This window comes from Diadema antillarum, unplaced genomic scaffold (genome assembly GCF_040938485.1).
Source record: "Diadema antillarum isolate AM-2024a unplaced genomic scaffold, OU_Dant_1.0 scf00000000, whole genome shotgun sequence".
Classification (NCBI taxonomy): Eukaryota; Metazoa; Echinodermata; class Echinoidea; order Diadematoida; family Diadematidae; genus Diadema; species Diadema antillarum.
Window position 1 is genome coordinate 16542 of NW_027270889.1, and position 17162 is coordinate 33703.

Genomic DNA, 17162 nt, shown 5'->3' on the forward strand with positions numbered 1-17162 from the left:
GGGTCTATACATTACCACATGGATCCGGCAGCCGGCTATTCACATTACCACGTGAGCCTGTGGTACATTGCCCATCAAGTCCTGTGGTATAGAACATATCAGTTATTCCTATGGTACTTTGTATGGTAACATTTGATAGGGGCCTACATTACCACATCGATACCACAGCCGGCTATTCACATTACTACATTAGCCTTTGGAGCCTGTAGTACATTAATTACCACACAGTGCCTGTATCGTGTGGTATTTTGGGTGTATTTCAATCCCTCTCTACCCCCGCCCCCCCCCCCCCCCCCCCCCGCCATTGCAACGTTATATTCCCTGTCTACCTATTTCAACATTCGCCATCTCTAACTTCATTGGGGGTCGCCCTCATCTGGGCTGCTGTTAGAAGTTCATGTCGAGATCGCTACCGAAAGATGTCATGCCCGGGACCACTACGGAGTTGATCAGGTTGGGAATGGAGCGCGACGGTGCCTTCTGGTCGGCGCCATTCACGCGAGCCTTGTTGGTTGCCCGCTGCTGTTCCCTGTAGAAATGCTCCGACTTCCCCACGAGGTGCCACAGCGAGCCTAGATCCACCTGGTGAAGGGGGAGGATAAGATGGAGAGGGGTTAGCTTAGAAGGCATCATCATGCGTGTGTGTGTGTGTGTGTGTGTGTGTGTGTGTGTGTGTGTGTGTGTGTGTGTTAAGAAAAAGAAAGAAAGAAAGAATGTGATTCAGAAGCACAAATGAGAAGAACTTAATGCTGCTTATTATTGTTCAAACTAATTCAGTTCATTGTGAAAATAAGCCTGGTATTGAATGAAATTCCAATGACGACTATCATAAAAAAGAATGTGTGTGAGGAGGTCAGGGAGAGATATAAAGAAATGAAACGAAACAAGGGAGCAAAGGGAAAGAAAGGAAGAAAGCTTCAAAGAAGTCAGAAAAACGAGAAATAACACAACATAGGAAAGACAATGAAGGAAGAAGGGAATTTCGAATGTAATGTGTAAAAATGATAACGGGAGCTGAGTCATTTGGGCAACAATGGCAGAAAGTCATAATCTATATTGCTACTTTCTAGACAAAGCGAGAAATGTATATAGGCCTACTCAATCAGCTGGTCATATGCGATGGTATATGACTTAATTACTAAGTCATTTATCCATAATTGTAGTTGCAGTTTGTATGCCGCATATAGACTCGAAAGTATGATATATTAATTTTTTGGCTTGCGTTTATTTTGTGTATGGTAGACTCTGGATGGTGAGATATCACATAAATACAAATCATTCTATGTCGAGACGTGGCATCGAAAAAATCTTCGACACACCACAACGTCCATCAAATGACCGGAACTCACCCTGAAATGTCCACTAAACGGACTGTCGAGGTCACCGACCACGTAGCACAGCAAACTGATGGAGAAGACTGTGATGATGCACATCATGAGGTCCATTTGCACCGATCCGGTCTGAAAAAAGAAGAAAAAAGTGATAATAATAAGTTATAAACTGAAAAAAACAGTTGTAAATTTACTAATGACTATGAGAACAAAAGACAAATTTAACACACTACTAACATAAATTAATTTGCAAAAATAAACCTATGATCTCTACAATGTCTTTGTAGCCCCCCCCCCCCCAAAAAAAAAAAATAGAGAAAGGCTAATATTAATGGAATGAAGAATGAAGACTCTTCTGTCACATCGGAATTCAAATGTTATTAGAGAAGAAGCAATATCAACAAAACTTTAGGAAATTGGAAATGTTATTTCATATAAGAAAATTGAAAATGAAATTTGGTTCTAGAATTTGTCTCACGAATAATTCTTAAATTTCTAAATTAAAAGAAGGAAATAAGGCAATTACGTCCATTTTGTCAGCTTTGTGGCTTACTCCTCATGCTATTTGAAGTTTGAGTTGACAGAAAATTCTTATTTTCCTCCCCTAGTTCCCCACTTTGTATTCGCTTGAGGATATAAAGAGATACAATGCAACAAAAACTTATTTTCGCTGTTTCATTCATATCTCTCATTGTGCTGAATTGGTCTTTTCTTGAAGGGCATTTGCAAATAAATAAAAAAATTCAATTTGTGCAATTTTTACTTTTATGCCTTGGAGGACAAAAAAGAATGTCTTCACTCATGTGTAAAATTTCCCTTTGTAATATCTACCATGATCTATAGTCAATTAAATGAGCTTTTGTATGATAAAATGATTTTATCAAAATCTTATGAGAAACATGAACTTGAAAAAGTGTTTACTCTCTCTATTTTTTTCTGAGTGTATTATAGATAAATATGTTTCCTGCTGTTTGACAAGAAAAAAATATAGCATTTTTTTTTTGCAGGAAAGACACTTATTGCACCAAATTCTCAATCATTCAAACATTGTCAAGATTTTCAAAATTCTCTAGATTCTTTCTTCGCCATTTGCAAAACCTCCTTTAAGTTCTGTTTTGTGTCCGAGTGAATCTATGAGATTACGTCACTAAAGATTCTACCAATCAGGTCTCACCCTGATGAGCATCACCCCGACAAAGGAGAAGAACCCTAGCATCTCTAGGAAGAGCCAAAGGAGGGGGTGCACCGTGTAGGCCAGAGTCATGTGCCGCTGGGAGGCACAGGTCGACAGCTCCTGCAGGTTACTTATCATTTTGTCCTGAAAAATTCAAAAATTAGATGAATTATGAATAGATAGATAGATAGACAGATAGATGAATAGATCGATGTGTAGATAGATAAAGGGATATAAATAGGTATGTAGATAGATACATTAGAATTAATGAATAAATAACTATAGTAGCTCGATAGATAAAGCGATGAATAACTAATCATAAAGTTTGCGTATTTTTAAACAAGAAAATAACGTATTTATCTTGCATGTGCTAAATGCACAAAGAAATGATTTTCAATAAATGATGAATGAAAATGAATAAACCTGATCAAGATAACTATCATAAAAATTGTAATATGATGTAATAATAAGAATGTACAATTTATATATTCATACTTTTTATCAAAATCAGGCACGCAATAAGAATGCTGAGCGATTCAACTGCTTCAATCGTTTTCATGAAACAATGATATTTGCCACAGGCACTTAATCCATGAATATTAGATGACATAACGACACAATAACTTTTTCTTCTTTTTTAATGAAGACGAAAGGAAGTTTGTAAACAGGTCGATGGGAAATTTATTAGGCAGTGAAATCATTTCGCTGAATTTGATTCAGTATTTGCGACAAATATTAGTGCCATACGAAAACATGTGAAATGTTAGAATTCCATTTTCTTTCCTATTCTACGTTCGCTTCGGATGACACTTTTATACCACTCTATTAACTTCAGATGACACTTTTATACCACTCTATTAACTTCAGATGACACTTTTATACCACTCTATTAACTTCAGATGACACTTTTATAACACTCTATTAACTATCTTGTTGTGTTATCCACGTCACCACAGACATGGAATCTTATTGCACTCTGAAAATTAGTTACTGTAAGGACAGCAGCTAACCATCATCGTGGAGTCGCAGTTTTCCATGCCCTTGTCGTCTGCCTGTAGCACATCAACCAGGCCCCAGATCTGGCCGGCCGAGTACTCGTGGAGGTAATCCTTGGAGCTCATCCCCCGTAGGCCCGTCACCTGCTGCATGATCGAGATGACCTCCGTCTTCACAAGTTTGAAGATCTGCACGAGTGCGCGAGGTGCCAAAAAGTAGTAAAACACTTTATCACCAATATGTCCGTAGATGAATAGTAGAGAGAATTAGTCGGCAAAGCATTTGACAATGAGCAAGACTATTATCATTTGCGATATTCTTGGATGAAGCGCGTCTACAGCTGAGCCGATTGTTGCAAATTATGATGTGGACACGTGAGAGGTAGGAATTGAATCAAGAATGCAAAAAAAAAAAATGGATGTGGACATAAGTTATTCTGAAATATGGACATTCCTTAAATGTTACATCCATTATACTGTTAGGGGATAATTTGAAAGTGGAAGAAAAGTTAACAGGAGAGAAATACACGTGATACAATTGAAACTGACTGAATAAATGAAACTTTGAAATGAAAATGAAATCATATATCAGTAATCAAATCTCTAAAAAGGTTGCGTAGAAGCACGAAGAAACTTGTTTATGTTGGTTGAATTCGAACGTTTAAAGTACAAAGTTGTGTTTCTATGAAATTGAAATTGATATACTTGGGATGGAATCTATACGTCTATCCAGCTATAATTAGCGCGAAAGTAAATGCCAACTTTGAGTTGTTGAATGAATTTCTCTCTAAAGTGAATGAAATAGAATATAAAAAATGACATGAAGGAATTAAGGAATAAAAACGAACCATGAGAGTATACAGAGCAGTGACCAAAATCGCTTGAATTTGAACGTCTTTCCATTAATTTGATTGCAAATGTGATGAAATCGGGCAGGAAACCTATCATGCCTATATTGGTATGATGCATCTATTGATGCTATACTGATATTACTGCTTTGATCACTTTTAGTAATAAACGTGATAATTATGTCCCATAATCATGTCTTTTCTTGTAGTATACAGTATTATGGTAGTAGGAATAGTAGTAGTAGTACTACTACTACTGCCACTACTACTACTACTACTACTGCTATACTACTCACTAGTAGTAGTAGTAGTAGTAGTAGTAGTTGTTGTTGTTGTTGTAGTAGTAGTAATTGTAGTAGTAGTATAGTAGTAGTAGTAGTCGTGGTAATGTTACCAATAATGATTATTGTAATGATAACTCAACAACAACAATAATGATATTAGTAGCAGTAATGATAGCGGTAACAATAATGATGACGATGATGATAATGATGATAACAATTATAATGATAATAATAGCAATGATAATAATGATGATAATAACAGCAACCATTGAAATAAATTCAACAACGATGATAAGCAGAAAAAGTGGAAGAATTAAAAAAGGATATTAATGGAAAGGGAAGATAAAGAAGAGTAAAGGAAGAGCAGTAAAGATGATTACTGCAATAGACTTTGAATGGAAATGTGCCTTGTCATAATATATATATATATATATATATATATATATATATATATATATATATATATATATATATTGTATACGCTGTGGAGTCATTTAGCCACGTATATATCAACTTCAACGCTTACCTTTAGCTTCTTTTGGCAAGTCAATGACTTCATTCGTGACGCCATGACTAGGATTTGATCTAGGAGCCCGACCTCGGCCGAGACGGTGACCGTGATCATCCGTTGCTTGTCGAGCACCGATTGGAAGGTGAAACCGAACGTCACACTGTAAGGCAATGGGAGATCGGTGGGAAGTTGAAGTTGAATGAATATTTAAACAAATCATAGGAGTCGGCAACGGCAAACCGTTTACTGATTTTACAGTGCACTCTAGTTATAATGAAAGCGGTAATAACGAAATTCTCGTTACAATGAAGTATTGATTTAGCTGGTCAAAAAATTATCAGCTATATATCTTTGTTTACTTTTAATGTTCGGCTGTAACAAAATCTCGATATAACAAAAGAAAAATGCCCTTCCAACGGACTTCATTATAACGGGAGCGCATTATATAGAAGCGGATTGTGAGGTGGAAAAAACAAGAACATTGGAATAATGGAAGGTCTGCGAAATGACGGTGCATACACCAATATGGACAGTCAATGGCTTTGATCGCGTTCTCAATGATATCGTTTCAATATATACAAAGGAAACCGATAAAGTGATTTTATCATCCAAACGGTGCAAGTTCAGTATGAGTGCTGTCGACATTTCCTTCTTTAATGTAACGCGCACATGATTGTAATAAGCAAGTTGAATACTTATCAAATACTTACGCATATACAAGGCCAGCCGGTGCAAGAAAGCAGCCTAAATGGGGAGACAGTGAAGAAAGATACGGATCATGTGTTGCAGTCAATGTCAAAAAGTGATAGGTCTTTTATGTCAGCAGGTAAGTGAAGTAATCGTATCAACGTCAATCGTCCGCTGTTATTTCGGTAAAGGGCCTACTCAAGATTAATATCTTAAACCAAAGTTATTTAGTGTTCTTTCATTAGGCCTACCTACTGTTGGTAATTATCATTTTTAAGATATAATGATTACAATAAATTGCCTTGCTTGCTTTAGAGATCAGATGTTTGTAATAATAACTATGGTTGGATTATCTATAATTTTGCTAGAGGAATATGTCCAGCCCTAAACCAACTTGGGTGGACCACTTTATCCCCAAATTGCTTTGTTTTTTTCATTTCCACTTGAACGTTAATTGCCCCCCCGCCCCCCCCCCAAAAAAAAAAAAATAAAAATAAAAAAAAATAAAATCGGATTAATTTTTCGAATGTTGAATATATCCTCTGGGTGTCATTAAATAAAGAACTCTGCTTGTCCTCTAGGTACACAAACTCACACATACCTCTCACCCACACTCACATACAAGCACACACACACACACACACACACACACACACACACATATCAATGACCAATAATTGTGACCAGAGGGATATTATCATTACGACCACTTACCCACAGCATCGTTGATGTTGGTCATACCATCGGGCCAAAAAGCCGTCACAAGGGGTAGCTGAAGGAGGAGGAGGCACGGGCAGAGGGCCAGGGAGATGACCGCTGGGAGGGTTATGAAGATGAGAGAGACGGGCCGGTTGAAGTGTCGCTTCAGCGTGCTCATGGACTCCACATCACCTGCAGACAGGACTGGGGTTAGAAGGTCACATCTAAGTCATTAATTATGTAAAAGAGCAAGCAAACGGTGAAAAGGTCGAAAAAGCGTCTGGAAAATTAAAGGACAAGTCCACCTTCTACAGATTGTGATGTCTTATGTGTAGAACGATGTAAAGTAAATATAAAGAAAATTCAACATATTTTCATTTTTCTCTCGTGATAAAAGAGCACATGACCTGCTTTTTTCAGAAAGCATGCAGGGCCCTAAACATAATATGTCAGTTACAAGTTTAGAGAATGTGTACCTTTTTCAACAAAAAAAGATGAAATTTTGTGGAATTCTCTTTTTTCTTATATCGTTCTAAGCATGTGACATCATCAACTGTAGTAGTCTTCTCATCCACCTGTGACTGCACAGAAACTTTAACAATTTATAACTTTTGAACGGCTTGTCAAATTTTCCTAAAACTTTCACTGATGTGTTCCACTTGTATCACTTTATTATCTTAATCCACATGTTGAAGGTGAATTTATCATTTAAGATCGTCATTTTGTCAAACGCCCAAGAGTCCGAAGTACGGATACTTACACGGATCGAGTTTTTCGTCCGGGTCGCCCACGTTGCCGAGACGCATGGTGGAGCCATCGAGGATGACGCCAACCTTGTTGTCGCCGGTTGGGGGCGTCAGCTCGTTCAGTCGCCGCTTTTTCCACCACGCCGTGATCATTAGGTAAAGCATACCTGTCATGTGTGTGAATGAGAAGATACTATAGTAAGGTAAAATGTCATCCGCTATAGCAGCCATTCATCTTTCATAAGACTGAGTGGCTAAATTACGTGTCTTCTTAAGTTCCCAGTTCCAGTCAACTGCCGCATGATATAATGACTCAAACGCTATTGTGAAGATCGAATGAAATACGGCATAAATAACGGCAATTAAACCATTATTAACGCAAATATCACCATACAAACGATAAACGTTTACTTATGATATCGCTGCGAGACATCGCATATCGTGGAAGTACCCCGGGGAAGTACTCAAGTGACTAAGGTACCCGCCTTCCCTTTTCCTGCAATGGTGATAAATGTTTCATTTCTTCTGCATATAATAGTCGTTATGTTATGCTGATTCCAAATCGTGAAGATTCAAACAATCATGCATGACCATACATGCACTCTTTCATGTTCTGCCAAGGCTTTTGAAACTATTACATTTTTTTTTAAGTACCTCGATTGCGGTAGATGAGAGGCACTTTGTGACATCTCATCAATATAAAGGTATGCAAAAATGAGTCGAAACTGTTCATGAATTGCGATTGATATTTTCATTTGGACTGTCAAATATCTTATTTCTTGTTTGCTTCTCAGAAAATTATTTTGAAGTATGTCTGATTTGGTTTGGTTTGGTTTTATTCCCGTCATAAAAAGGCATACAAATGAAATAACTTTACAGAAATGCAATGTTATACAAACATATACAAAAAAATGATATCATTAAACAATAAGAGTATGAGTTTACAAACAGAGAACCTAAACAATAGTAACAAAGACAAAGTAATAAATGAGATAGAGGAAAACGGCTGGAAAACCATGTGTCATTCATCAAAGTATCATATTAATCAAAAATTTGCATCAACTTTAGGCAGGACCAACGTCAGTTTTGGTGATAAATGTTAGCCGCAATGAAGCACAGACAATCATTAATTCGGACTCTATATTCTAAAAGGGGGCGTACATAAATGAATAAATAGATAACGTATAGATATATATAATGTTTTTTATATAGCGCGATTCAACACAAATTAGGTTCTTAAAACGCTTTACATACATACATGACCAAACAAAGTACAGTTGAAAGTGGAAAACCACATATCATGACGGTATATAATTCTAGTATACTACTAAAATTACTGAAAGTTGTGAGCTGAACGAAATAAGTGAGTTTTCAATTGTTTTTTGAACAGTTTGGAATTTTCTTGGGATTGGAGTAGCTGGGGAAGGGAGTTCCAGAGGACTGGACCTGCATAAGCAAAAGTCCTTCCACTATATGTGTTTGTCCTTGTTGTGTTAACTTGAAGCAGGTGCTGAGAAACAGAACGGAGAGTTCTTGAAGGGACGTACATATGGAGTGACCAGTTCAGATATACACGTTGGTAGTCGGGTGACATATTATTGTGTATATCCTTGTAAACAAACAGAATGATTTTGTACTGGATCCTTGAATACGGAGCCAGTGAAGCTCAGCAAGAATTGGTGTTATGTGATCGTGCTTCTTACACTTTGCTGCTATACCTGACGGGCTGCAGAGTTCTGGATCCTTTGTAACTTACTCATGTTACACTAATCTCCTTGTCAGGAAGGCCAATAAGTAAGCTGTTGGAAAAGTCAAGGACAGAAGTTACAAACGCATGTAGGCCTACTAGGACCTCTGTTGTTTGCTTGTCAACTTCAAGGCCCGAATTCACGAAGGTGGTACAAATGAAACCATGGTTTAAACCATGGACAAAAACCATGGAGCGCCAATTGTCGCACGGAATATTTCGCTACGAAATTGGTCATTTCGTTGACAAAATGACCGTTTCGTTAACGAAATTATCATGTCGTGGACGAAATGTTCATTTAATTAAAAAATGTTGTCATTTCGTTACAAAATAATCATTTCATCGACGAAATGACTGATTTCGTAACGAAATATTCCATGCGACACCTGGCGCTCCATGGTTTTTGTCCATGGTTTAATTAAACCATGGTTTCATTTGTACCACCTTCGTGAATTCGGGCCCAAGGGTTCGGATCTTTCCTATTTTTCTCAGGGCAAGGGAGGCACTACTGCAGATATTGTTGACATGTTGATTCATATGAAGTTTGTTGTCTAAGAAGACACCTAAATCATGAACTAATGCAGCTGGCATGACTTGGCACTCTCCGCCAAACCAATAATTAATTTAACTTTGATTAAAAGAAAATAAAAAGTTCAGAGTCACAAAGATTTCGGCAGGCGCTGTGATGATACAGTAGCCAGAGCGACAGCAACCGCTCTGATGTAAATACATAACATCACTTTTCTTATGCAAGTCCTCATCTATATTGTTCTACTGAGGGTATGTTGCTAGCCTGATTAGCAGTTTTACTGAGAGTTCAGGAATAAAACCGTTACGAAAGCGACTTCAAGAGCGGTTAATTACTTAAACCTTTTGCCTTTAAAATTATGTAAGTCCCTGTAATATGGCGGAAGATCGTGTATATCAAGACTGATATAAAAGAGGCAGGTAATAAATGTCGCTAGAATTGGCCTCTTGCACCATTATGATGTATTTAGGCCACGCGTGTCTCTATAGACTCTTCCACGTGGCGAATTATAATTAATCTACAGATAATGAGAAACTTTAATCGACACAAGGACGTACCAACCACGAGCAACTGGTTGAAAGTGCTGACATCACTTTTCGTTGTAATCAATGATGTAATAATAGTAATTTGACGTCCCTACGACTGAAGTATCCTATAGCTGAGGCTAGATTTCGAAGCTGTCACGGACGTCGATTAGCAGCGGTCGCACACATGTAATCTACATAATGGCGATGTAATAATGCACTATGTCCGAATGAACAGTCTTGAACGAAGTGTTGAATGTTCGAGTGTGTTATCTCTGCAATATATTGTGCAGAAAATTTGTTCATCAAAATATGCCACAATTTTCACCACTTTCTTAATGGTGGTAGCTCTTGCTCAGACATATTTTCAGGGAACTTTTCTTAGTGTGCATGCGTGGTATTGCGTGCGTGTGTGTGTGTGTGGTGGGGGGGGGGGCATCCGACCCAACGGACAATTTAAGGAGGCAAGCTTCCTCTAGTATAAAATAATCAGTGAAACTTTATGGTTCTAAGGAATTGATGACGGGGTGATAAAGTCTCCCATGACTACATAGGCTAGCGGATGTGTGATTCACATTACCGACATGCGATTGTATTTCAGATCTTGTTGATGTTGTTTGCTGTGTTATCTTCGTGGCGATCAGTTAAGTGAAGGATGCAAATGAAATACTCATACTCGCATCAAATAGCAAAGCAAAGTTCGTGTCGACAGTAATTCCTACTAAGCGTGTTGTACAACACTTACCATATCCTCTAAAAAGGGGACAAAACGTGGCGAAAAAAAAATCAAAGCAAAGCTTGTATAGTTTAGATTATCAAAACAGCTCTGAAAGAAAATCAAAGGAAATATAATGAATTACCCCTCCCCCCAAAAACAAAGGAAAAAAAAAGAAAAATAAACCCCAAACCAACCAAAAATAAAAAAATAAAAAAATAGAAAAGGCAGAGATGGAAAAGGAACATAAATAGTGAGACTTTAGGGTGTTTAGATAACGTATGGATGCCTTACCTACGAGGAGGAGGCCAATAAGTCCAAAAGGCGGTGCCACGAGTAGCGCCACCGACACGTCGATCTCGGGAGCGCCCACCGGTTCGCCCGACGGTTCGGCGGATGAAAGAGCTGTGGAGCTCTCGGGTTCCCCTTCCGGTAGCAGAAATACCGATGTCTCCGGCTCCAGGGTCATCTCGGGCTCGGGGGATGACGCCATCGCTCGCTAATCGATGATGTCGATGTCCAAAATCGTTAAGGGCGAAGTGACAGGTGAACGAATTTTGATGATGTCGAATGTGGATGTCAAGCAGATTCTTTGCGAAGCGCACTGAGAAAAAAAAACACAAACAGTAATGCGGACCTATGTGATCACCTGACGGGACCTCATGTCTTGTCGACGGTTATGCCAAAGCATTCAAGAAATTATCTGTAACTGCCATCCATGCGTAAACACCTAACAAAACAGAATGTAACATTCACATTAGCTTAGATTAGAAACCTATGTATGTACAAAACAAAATTATGTATTCTTTAGTAGGAAAAAAAATGTATCATTAACAAATGCACAGAACTGCTAGTGATTGACAATATTTAAGTAACGCAAAACACATGCACACACACAATACACACATGTGTTCTGTGTGTGTTTTGTCTCTGCTACATCATTCCACACTGAACTTTTAAAACATCCTTGTTGGTGATGTGTTAACCCGTTGTTATTCACTGGTGAATCTTGGTGCATTTGCGTTCGAAAGCCCCGGCGTTTGTGGTTAATTGATAGAAACGGCCACAAGTAAGTGTGAATTTCTTCCGCAGTGGAATCGACTATAGAACGAAAGTTTCCAGTTGATACATATAACATCATTGTCATCATAACTCGTTCTTCTCACACGGTGCTCTTTTACGCGTGTCCTCTCTTTCTTTCTCATTGGAACCCTTGTTCTTAAAAACAACATGTTTACATTGTCGTTCGTTTTCTTTTCCTCTCTCTTTCTGACCCACATGCACGCAAATCACATGTATTCTCAATTATTTTGTCCTTTTGACTCTCGACCACCCCCCTCTCCCTCTCTCGCTTTGTGCTTCTGTTTGACCTCTGAAGTAGCTCCAGTCCTATTGTTCCTGTCCTCAGCATCTGCATTCTAGTGCGACTATTTGAATGCTTCTCAGGATAGAGGAACCAGAAGGACAAATAAAGATGTATTCCTGTTCAAGAACACAACTGCGTCAACATCTACACTGGTAAACCGTATAACAAAAACTGGAAGTAAAAGGAAGGCATTGGCTTGTAGCGAAATTGTAGGTGATTATTATTTGCAAAATTGTGTCGAAGGTTACTTACGTGGTGTCTTTTCAGAGCAAGAAGAGGTAATGATCATCACATCACACAGCCGATTATTTGGCAATTTTAATCAACCAGTATGTCTTGGTGAAAATACCCTCATTTCTCAAAGCTTTTAACGTACTGTTATTTCTACTCCTTTGGAGTCCAGCATTAACCGTTGCTGGGTTTATCATGAGCACGTGATATAAGTTCCAACCCTAGCAGTGTCCCAAAGATATTGCGCTTTGTTAATGGCATGATCGATTAAACGCATATCAACCATTAAATATAATCCTCCACTTTTGTTCACTCAAACTAAGTCATCCGAAATAATCATGACCTTACCCATGAAACACCTGCGTTCAGCTAGCAACAGTTGAAATTAGGACAGCTTTAATAAACACCTCCCATATCGGCTGGGCTGTTTCTGTGAGTAAATTTTCAGTTGTCATGTGTGCGCGTGTGTTCCCAACGATTAACGGCTCCATGGAAATATTGTAGAAAATTCATTAAATTGCACATCATGAAACATCTTTTCTTTTTTATTTCAGTAGAACGATCACTGTTTCATATCCAATTGCCCATTTTGCAAACCAGAGAACATTGGGATGGAAAGTCAATATCTTGTTTCAATTCAATTCAGTTCAATTCAATTCAATTCAATTCAATTCAATTCAATTCAATTCAATTCAATGCAATGCAATTCAATTCAATTCAATTCAATTCAGTTCAATTCAAATCAAATCAATTCAATTCAATTCAAGTACACTTTTCCCTCCGCCGAAAGGTAAATCCTCATACACAATAATACATTTGACAAATATTTCGTAAAACGAGTTGTAAGAAGTCGGAGTATGATAGAAAATATATTTACGAATTAATATGCTCAATAATAAAGAAACAATGCATACTCTGCTAACTTTGTGTAACATATTCTAATTACGCGCAAATTAAGTACACTGATGGGGGGGGGGGGGGTCCCTAAAGCTGACTCTTGCTCCTGTTGTTGTTATTGTATCTAACCGTTGTGTGCCTTTATGTAACCACAGCTTCATCTTGGGTTATTGAAGCGTCAATAGTAAAATTTCATGCATATTCAAGCATTCAATACCTCGATAAATGCAGGTCACGCTGTGACAGACTGAAAGACGAAACTCCTAAATTGACTTCGTCATCGATCAAACGAAGGACAAATAATGAGGCGGTAATATCTTGTTGGAATATGAAGCCTTCAGTTTACCCCTGACAGCTGTAATTGATTTCATTTTGCTGAATTACACACCGTCTACACTCGTCCAAAAAACGGGGCCGAAACATTGATTGACTCTATATATGCAAGAAAAAACGTAGTCGATTTCGGCCCGCCATAGTGAATCCTCCTTCCACCACTGTCAAATACGCTTACAGAGTCCATTACTTACGTCAAAGGCTACTGGGTAAACACACGGTAATCTCTCATCCAACACGAGAAACAATGGATAACTGTCTATACCTCTTTCTTTCTCTTTCTCATCTCTCTTCCCTTCCCTTGGTCAAAGTTCATGTCTTTCTTTATGTTTCTGTCTCCCCCTTTTTTTCTTATAGGTTTTGCTTTTGTACACGTTTACGCAGTAATCTTAGACTATATTAATTTCAAGAATATGTAAAGTAGATGTGAATTTATTTTCTTATCGATTTACTAATGCATTTTCCCTGGTTGTTTTGTATTTTATTAAATAGATTCGAACGAATATAAACTTTATATCAATTTTTCTCAGCATCTCGCAAAGGTTTTTGCCTACGGTACAGTAAGGCAGGAAAAATGGTGATTTCTCTTTATTGTATTTTTTTTTCTGTTTTGCAGGGTAACAGTCACAATGTTCAACGTATTTTACAGTATCTCAAGAGCTATACCATTTCGCTCGTATATGCTTTGAATCTGTAGTTAGATTTGATGTGTTTAATTCATGTTTTTAATGTATTATTAAAGAGATATCAATAAGGCGTCCCCGTATAGAGTATAACCTTGGGGTATTAATTTGGCGCACTAAGCATTATGTAACTACAATCATGTGTATCTTTCACAATCCAGTCCGTGAGAGCAACCTTTCAAGCTCTTTTGCTTATTGGTGTACGTCGAGATATTAACTTAAGATATCATCATCACTATGAGGCAGGGACGGCGCTACGTTTTTTTGAAGGTGAGGGGGCCAACTTTATATGGGAACAGGGACGTTGATTCATTTGCAGAATGGAAGGGGGTACATTTTGCTTTCCTTTGCCTACCGAAATCGGCTGACAAGCAAAAGAAAAAAAAGAAAGAAGGAAAGTCTTCACAGTTATCGCTGGCAATTCTTTATCAACATCGCCTGAGAAATAGCACGAAAAAAGTAAAACACGGGGGGGGGGGGGGGCCAAAGGTCAGACCCTTATATCTTCTGCACAAAAAAAAAAGTGGGGGGGGGGGGGAGGCGCCGGCCCTGTGATGGGAAATTGTAATTTCCACAAGACCTTGCTGTCACTGCATGCGCGTGAGCGAACGTGTCTCTGAGGTACATTTAATGTAATTCCATATTTCTACGATCACTGCTTACAACAAGGACATGATGTTTCCCATCAAACCGAAAGGAAACGAAGCCTATTCTTAAGATTGAAAGCGTGTATTGTAATAGGATGGACAATGAGCTGTACAAATAACCTCATCAGATGAACAGCGCGAAAGGTAAAAGTGTGCGTAAAACCTATACGCACGATCGAGATTACAACATGTACATTAACTCTTTCAGTTCCACCAGATTTGATTTAGATTGGTCGTTAATGATTGAGGTGCACAAAGGAACATGCGCATCGGTTCGAAATACCCACAGTCACCTTGTGGACATTCAAGGTCTCTAGTTTGATTGTCGAAGAACAAGCGCGCTACCAAATTATAAATTAGTCCACATAGGGTGTTCGAAAGTAGTTTCTGAGTGCTAAAGAGACGCCACCCTTTGCACGCACGTCAAAACAAACACACAAATCCTTTATTCACATCTCGGACATCCAGGGAAGATTTACCACCGGTCAGTAAAGCATCGTATAAGCGTTGCCAACAGCTAATGGACAACGTCTTCCGCCTTTACATTGCAAGGCGGCCCGGCCAGTAAAAGCTGGATTATGAGAATGAAATAATCATGTGCAGATGCAATCAACTCACATCAGTTGTCTGAGATATTTACAACGTGATTCAGCAATACTGGACAATGGCGGGGTGTGTGTGTGTGTGGGGGGGGGGGGGGGGGGGGTTGCAAAAAAGTTGCAATCATTGACAAGTCCCTGAAATTAATCACAAGTCCCCGAAATTAATTGCAAGTCTTGCAATTGATTGCAAGCTTGCTCCTTCGTACGGAAAGTTGCGATTAATTTCAAATTGAATTTGATCTATCAATTGCAAGATTTTGCAATTGATATTGATCGATTGCAACTTGAATTTTTTTCATTTTCATTTCATTTCTTCTTCTTCTTCTTTTTCTTCTTCTTCTGGTAGTCCTGCGTCCTTCATACTTGAAGATTATTACTTCCAAAGATTATTATTTCCAAATTCTTATTAGACTACAAAGAACAAAGGAGAGAACATAGCATTACATCGGATTTACAATAAATACAAAAAGAAGAGAAAGCTATATATACTACACTGAGAGAGAGAGAGAGAAAGAAAGAGAGAGAGAGAGAGTAAAAAGAAAAAGTCAAAGAACCAAAAATGAGACAAACCATGGCGGGAAAATGAAGGATACTGCAGACAATGAAAAACTAATTGGTTACATTTCACCGGATACTAACTGTTCATCAAATATATATGATATTTACGCTCAAAATAGGAAAGCGATGGAAATAACTTCATTTCACCAGGCACAGAATTCAAAACATGTACTCCTTGGTATTTAACAGGTTTATGTGGTGTAATCTACCTGAAAAGAGGTCAATGAAAAGTTCTCAGTTTGTCTATAGTGTGGTATAAATGTGTATCTCTCGTATACTTGAACATATTTTCCGAAAAAGGGGGTAATAAATTGTGAGTGTATACATATATCAATTTTGTGTTTACATAATACGTCAAAGATAGTAAGCAGCTGGAGCTTTTTAAAAAGAGATTGAGGAGGTGTTGTTATTGCTCGCAATGATCTTTTCAGAAGTGTGCATGATTTATAAGAGATTTTGCACATTGGCATTATTCTTGCAATGCCCCCTGAATCTTGAAAAGGCTGAACAAGAATCGATGAAGAAGTATGATAGCAACAATTTCCATCCGTTATTACGAAAATGTGACGTCATAACACCCACTTTCCAAATGGAAAAGAGTCCGCCTACCAGGAGCGACCTCTCTGCCACTGCACACTTCATCGGATCATCTCCACTGTAGAATTTCTCTCATTCTCAGAATGGTAAGTCTTGACTTATAGAGTCTCTTCCTATGGCGATTATATATAATTGACCTGAGAATCGCCTGTGACACATTTTATTTTGCATTAATTCTATCATTTGTGTGTTTGACTATCTATATCTCAACGTAAACTATCTACTAGTATGCGATTGCAATTTGTACTCAGTTGTTAAAGGAAACCAAACCCAAAGAGCAATGTGAATTGAGTGAAAGAAGTAATATTAGCAGAACACATCAGTGAAATTTGATCAAAATCAATCGATGCAAAAGTTATGAATTTCTAAAGTTTTGGTGTCGGAACCGCTGGATGAGGAGACTACGAGAAGTTATAACGTCATGTGTGGACAACAATATATAGAAAATACAAAGAGAA

General features: G+C 38.1%; 1 protein-coding gene across 1 annotated transcript; it reads right to left on the reverse strand.

Moving 5' to 3' along the window:
- Positions 1-387: 387 nt before the first annotated feature.
- Positions 388-6725, reverse strand: LOC139707909 (uncharacterized). The gene is made up of 7 exons (XM_071629511.1): positions 6545-6725; positions 5854-5887; positions 5159-5303; positions 3516-3689; positions 2506-2649; positions 1350-1460; positions 388-582 (listed from the first exon to the last, which is right to left on the reverse strand). The coding sequence occupies exons 1-7, from the start codon at positions 6705-6707 to the stop codon at positions 388-390; spliced, it is 966 nt and encodes a 321-aa protein (XP_071485612.1). The 5' UTR covers positions 6708-6725.
- Positions 6726-17162: the final 10437 nt, after the last annotated feature.